We start from the raw sequence: 6,093 nt of genomic DNA on the forward strand, positions 1-6,093 counted from the left end.
TTCCTGGAGGTGAGCATCAACACATGGTATTTTGGATGTTTGACAATGTAAATTTCAAGAGTGGCAGTTCAGACCATCAAGCCCTTCACCTTACAGTCAATAGGAGAAGTTGGTTCCTGATGAGGAAAGTAAGCAGGTATCCTGCCTTCAAGGAACTATGGAATTGGGAGTTTTCTTGTAAATTGGGTAAATTGGGACCAAAAGATCTAGCTAAGATAGCTAGCTAGCTTCATTAAGCCGCTCAGATCTCCTTATATATCGCAAGCATTATTTAAGACAATCATTATCTTCACATGTAATCTAGTATGAGACACTAGGGAGAGACTGGATTATGCTGACTTCTACTCTCTTTACTAGCACTTAGGTCAAAACGGATTCTTTGAGCCATTGTTAGCATTGCAAAAAGGAAGGGTAGAAAAGATAGATAGTAACCATCTCATACATGAAGCCAGTGTCAAACATTTGCTGAGGATGCTCCAGCTTCAGCATAGCATTTACACTTATCCAATAATCTAGCAGCTTAACTCCATGAAAGCAGCTTTATGCATAAAGTCTTTAGTGCTAAGCAATAGAGAACCTAGATTAAGAATGTCCTTGTTCATGTTAGAGCAGTAGTTCTAAACTGCACCCTAGTTAAAATTAGATTGGTTTCTGATGGAATTAAGAGCATCACATGATTGTCACTAACACAGCATTATGATCTTAAACTAATCTCCTTTGTTATCTCAGATGTAACGATTCCTGAGACAGGAAGCCTGATACATAATAAAAACTTGACAAAAATGGCACCTTCCATCAAAACAAATGTTTGTGAGGCCAGCCAGATGTCTCCAACCAAAACAAATGGCTAGAATGGTATTTGAATTCAGTACTATCCCATCAAAATTCTCAGAGTAAACCAGGCCATATTCACATGAGTAGGTTGACTACTACTTGCAAGGCTGAAATTGCATTAAATCTTACCTCTGTTAATAGCTTGGATCAAACATTATTTACCAATTGTTATTGACCTGATGCCAGTGCAGAACAGCTCTTTTTGGAGAATATATTTCCACCACTGGTTGATTTCTTAGCCAGTCCAGAACCAGGTGTTGGCCCAGCAGGAGGCTTTGCAAAACCACTCGTATCGAAAAAAGGCCTCCAAGATCTGGACCAGTGAAGAACCATGGAGGACCCTTGTTACCATCTGATTTATTCAAATCAGAATAGTAAAAGGGATCAAACACTGGAAATGGTAAAGTAGCCATGCTCTCATACACCAGCAAAGTCTTTAGTACAAAGCCGTAGAGAACCTAAATTAAGAATGTCCTTGTTCGTGTTAGAGCAGGAGTTCTAAACTGCACCCTCGTTAAAAGTCAATTGGTTTGTGATGGAATTGAGAGCATCACATGATTGTCACTAACACAGCATTACAACCTTGCATTAACCTCCTTTGTTATCTCAAATGTAATGATTCCTGAGATATGATGCCTGATACAAAATAACTTTACAACACTGGCAAGTTCCATCAAAATAAATGTTTGTGAGCCCAGCCAGATGTCTCCAAGCGAAACAAATGGCAAGGATGACATTTGAATTTAGCTTCATCCCATCAAAATTCTCACTCATTCAACCAGACCATATTCACATGAGTAAGCTGACTACTGCTTGCAAGGCTGAAATTGCACTCGCATCTCACCTCTCATAATAGCTCGAATCAAACATTATTTGCCGGCTGTTCTTCACCTGATGCCAGTGCTATTCCAGAGGAGCTCTTTTTGGAGAATTTTTTTCCGCCAGTGGTTGATTTCTTTGCTGCTGACCCAGAATTAGGTGTTAACCCAGCAGGTGGCTTTGCAATATCACTCGTGTCCAGAAAAGGCCTCCAAGAAGCTTCTGGACCAGTGAAGAACCATGGGATAGTGGAAAGACCCTTGTTACCATTTGATTTATTCAAATCAGAATAGTAGAAGGGATCAAACACTGGAAATGGTAAACTTGCCACGCTTTCATATACCAACCATTCAGAAGGCTGGCCTGTTCTGTAAGGCGTAAAAACATTGCCCAATACTCCACTTGGTGCAGCTGCAATTGAAGGAGAGGTGCCTGACATGCTTGGAGCAGTCTTTGATCGAATAATTGAACCACGCGGTCGACCCCTCTTCTTCTTGGCAACTGGCTCTGAAGCAGTTGCTAATTCCATTCCCTGTGCCTCCTTGACAATAGGTTCATCAGATAGCCTCTTGAGAGCATCAAGTGATTTTTTGAGCTCTTCAACTTTATCAGCTGCTGCATCAAGCCCATCAGGAATTGTATCATCAGTAATTGTATTAAACCCATCAGGTGTTCCTTCAATCCCATTAGGTATGATATTCAACCCTTCTGTTTTCTTGAGCTTGGCACCTGTTTTCTTGGGCCTATCAGGAGTTCCTGTTTCCAAGTACCTGAAAACTTCCTTTCGAGAGCGGAACTTCCGTCCTGTGATTGGATCAACATAGTACTGCACAAGCAGATCATAGAGTGCCAATGAATGTCTGTTACAAAGTGCTGGAAGTACATGGCAGTTCGCAACTCATTACAGACGTACAACCTGATATTCTACTCAGTTACTGAGTCTAAAAAATGTAAGCTTTCCGTGTTGTAGATACAAACAAGTCCAACTTAAAGATCTACAGTTTGTGAAAACTGACAGCAAGCATACAACACAGTTGTCATGCATAAGTACACTATTTTGAGAAAAGTCAATTCCAAAACCCAAACCTCACCTTGTCTTTCGAACCAGCACTGTTGCCAGTATTGCGAATTTTCACCTCTGTTGTCCAGCCTGGTGGAAGCCAATCAGGCGAGCTTACTATTTGAGTGGTTCGCCTAAGAGATTCACTTCTAACAGCCAATTTTGTTCGTTTCGAAGGAGGGGTTGGTACCACAGTCATTTGCAACTGTGCTTCACATTTATCAGGCGTAATAAAGTCACCAGCTGATGTCCCAGCATTCTCTTCATTAGTGGCAACTATATCAGCATGCGCTTCTGCACCACATTCCACTTGAGTGGACACCAACTCAACACCTGATGGGTGTACATCTAACATTTCTGCTGAAGGTGGCTCTGTGTCATTTTGCAGTAGTTGGCTGGCAATCTCTTCCACAACCTTATGTAAAGGAGCACCCACCGAGTTTTTCTGCTCAGAATCGGCATGTTTATGAGAGTAGGAATTTTCTGGCATTTTCCCATTGAGATCGTGGGGACCATCCTGCAGCCAAGAAGCTTCCAGTTTCCTGGAAATGTCCAGAGCTGTAACTGGACCAGCAGTAGCAGCCTCTGCAGATTCTGTGAGATTTAGAGTAGGTCCTGCAGCAATGCCATTTGACTGAACAGAATAAGGATCAGGCTGATTAGTGTCCAGGGTTCTTAGGACGCTTCCAGCAGCCTTAGAAACCATGGCTTCCCTTGTAAATGTAGCCTTGCCCTGAGTGAGCAAGTTATAACTGCCGGACCACTCTTGAACCTTTTTCTGCATCTCTCGAAGGAAAGCCTTGAAGGCCTCCCGATCCACACCCGAACCATGCCGGTTAACACTTTCAGATGACCAAGCCAAGCCAAAAGGAAGCTGATTCCCAGCAGAATTTGCATCGATAAGCCTGCTATCAGCTGTGCTGCCACCTGCCCTTAAAGGAAACCAATGCTGAGCTTGACCAAACACAAGACCTGGCAATTCAGGCCTATTGAGAGCATTGGCGTGGGCTTGGAGGGTCTCGAAAAAAACAAAAGGGCCATCCATTCTACCATGGCCACAGCTACCTGCCGGTGAATTTGGCAATGCACTGCGTGTGACATTGGGCATACCAATAGACAATGAGGTCCTCACGTCAGAGCTCTCGGGTGTCCCTGATGTTTCTAACGGGGAGCCATACATGCTCAAAAGCCACTCTATAGCCCTGGTGCTGTCCTGCAAGAATTTGGCTACAGCTTGCATGGCACTTTCCATACTTTGGTCAAAGGATGCAGAGCTGAGACTGCCAAGGTTCGTGTCCGAAGAGAGTGAGCTAAATTAGGGTTTCTGAAGTCTGAGAACAAAGCGATTTCGTGAAACCCTGGCCATAATTGAAAGTGGTAAATACAGCAGATCATAACACACGCACAGGCACACACAGATACAGGAGAAAGCTGGGATTTACCATTTGCGTGACGTCAAATTTAGGGCTTCTGGTGCGACCAACGGGCAACCGGATCGCCAGGAGGTACAAAATGCGAAGGGGTGCGCCTTGAGAGAGAGAGGTAAAAAGATGGCACGTCTGCTAGACCGACGGCAAGCGCTTCATATGCGAAGTGAGGTGAGGCGAGACGGAACCACGCGCCTGAGACAGCTCTCTCCGCTACACTTGCGACAGAACAGAGAAGACCAGCGGAACCCGATCCACTTCACGCACAATGTGAACGTGTAAACTCTCCCGACTCGGGCTGGTTACACGCCAAGTAATGGACGGCGTGTGGGCACGCACTTTTTGAAACTCGGTACGGACATGGGCGTCATACCTTTACACATTGAATGGACGCAGTCTGTTTAAAAAAAAATTATAAATTTTTTGATTGGTTACAAATGTAAAAAGTGCATCGTTGTCTGTCATTTTACAAAGTGGGCAGGAGACAGGGGAGTTCACCTGTTTAGCAGGTAAACAACATGGCATGTCCTCTCTAGTGTGTAAAGGATTGTGGACGCCCAATTCTTAAATAAGTGTTTTGATTGGTTAAAGGTTACAAAGTGGGAATCCCTTATTAGGTGTGTAACCAACCTCAGATATTCACAAGGCCGCAATCACACCCGTAAAGCTCTTGACCGTGTCGTGCGTTTTCGTCAAAATTGCCAACATACTCTCCCCTCAGAGATCTACATAATTCAAAATTCAATAATAACTACCTCGTCGTTGGCCACACATGCTACCGCACTTCACATGATTGGCTTCGTTGCGAAACTCATGAGGTTACGCTTCACACTTTGCTCACCAAATATTTTATGGCACACTTTGCACATTGAAAGTGAACAAATGTCAATGAACATTTACTCACAAAAGGAAATAGCGCACTTCGCGTGCAATGAACAATGTGCTCCACATCTAATGTGTAAAATCCCAATAAACTAAAGAGGCTACTTATTAGAGAGTCCACAAGGCCATTGTGGCTTTCTCCTTCGATAAAGTCAAGCAAAGATACGCTGACATGGTTGATATTGTTATGTTTTTAATTTTATGGGCTACCCACCAAGTGAAAAAAAATTCATATATTGGTTTGACAATACCTATCAAGGGAAAGCAACTCTACTGCAATACAAGTTTATTGGAAAAAGTTTATTTTTGGTTCTTATTGGATCTAGGACAGAATGTGATTAGGTTCTCACCTTTGCCATGGAACACAAAGGCAATCTGGGACACACACTTCCATGGTGCTACCACATTTTTCCCAAGGGGGTCCTCCAACACGAATGCCATATTTGGGTCACATTCGCAGAGTTCCCAGTGTGGCTCAACGAAGAGGTCAAGAAGCTTGCCCAAGGCCTTGGAAAAGTGATTTATGCCCCTACCCCAACTACTCTTGCTAGTAAACTCAAGAGGCTGAGCACAAGGCCTACATTCTCTAGGACTGCTGGAACAAGCCCTCGAATTACCTTGAAAGCAAGTACCCAAGTGGGTTTGAGGTTGTGGTTGCGCTTCGATTTTGCCCATTTCCTAGTGCTTGCTACATCACCATAAGAACAGACACTTTGCATGAGATTGCCCCAAAAAAGCACAGCAATAGAATGGTGTTCCTCCTACAAGTGAGAATCAATAGCAACATCAAGACCTAACACCCTAGACAACACCTCTAACTAAGGCCCATAATAAGGAAGGGGATAAAGGTAAGAAGCCACAGAATGATACACCTTCCAAGTCTGATGAGAAAGTCCCAGAGTTCTCATAATGTCGGAAAAGCCAAGGGTAAAGAAAACATGGAGCTTGTTAAGTCATTGAAGAACTCCCAAAATCCTACGGAGAATGTCTCGCCAAAGAACAAATAAGAGCACAAAGAAACAAAACAAGATTTCACTTAAGAAATTGGCTCATAGACCCCTTGTTGATCGC

The 6,093-nt window shown here is 43.4% G+C and overlaps 1 protein-coding gene across 2 annotated transcripts; it reads right to left on the bottom strand.

The window, feature by feature from the left end:
- Window positions 1-742: 742 nt before the first annotated feature.
- LOC148039238 (uncharacterized) lies at window positions 743-4,421 on the bottom strand. Of its 2 annotated transcripts, none has more exons than XM_087675128.1 (3): window positions 4,156-4,421; window positions 2,745-4,044; window positions 743-2,479 (listed from the first exon to the last, which is right to left on the bottom strand). In XM_087675128.1, the coding sequence occupies exons 2-3, from the start codon at window positions 3,963-3,965 to the stop codon at window positions 1,697-1,699; spliced, it is 2,004 nt and encodes a 667-aa protein (XP_087531254.1). In that variant the 5' UTR covers window positions 3,966-4,044; window positions 4,156-4,421; the 3' UTR covers window positions 743-1,696. The 2 variants fall into 2 exon arrangements, with proteins under 2 accessions (XP_087531254.1, XP_087531253.1); XM_087675127.1 differs by having other exon boundaries at window positions 2,745-4,071.
- Between the last annotated feature and the right edge of the window lie 1,672 nt (window positions 4,422-6,093).

The sequence above is a fragment of the Lygodium microphyllum genome, chromosome 3 (genome assembly GCF_053477565.2).
Source record: "Lygodium microphyllum isolate KBCC chromosome 3, Lygodium_microphyllum_v1.1.10, whole genome shotgun sequence".
Lineage (NCBI taxonomy): Eukaryota > Viridiplantae > Streptophyta > Polypodiopsida > Schizaeales > Lygodiaceae > Lygodium > Lygodium microphyllum.

Coding starts and splice junctions, on each gene's coding strand:
- LOC148039238 (XM_087675128.1), bottom strand. CDS start 3,965: ATGGAAAGTGCCATGCAAGCTGTAGCCAAATTCTTGCAGGACAGCACC. Junction 2,480..2,744: donor GTGCTGGTTCGAAAGACAAG/GTGAGGTTTGGG, acceptor CTGCTTGTGCAG/TACTATGTTGATCCAATCAC.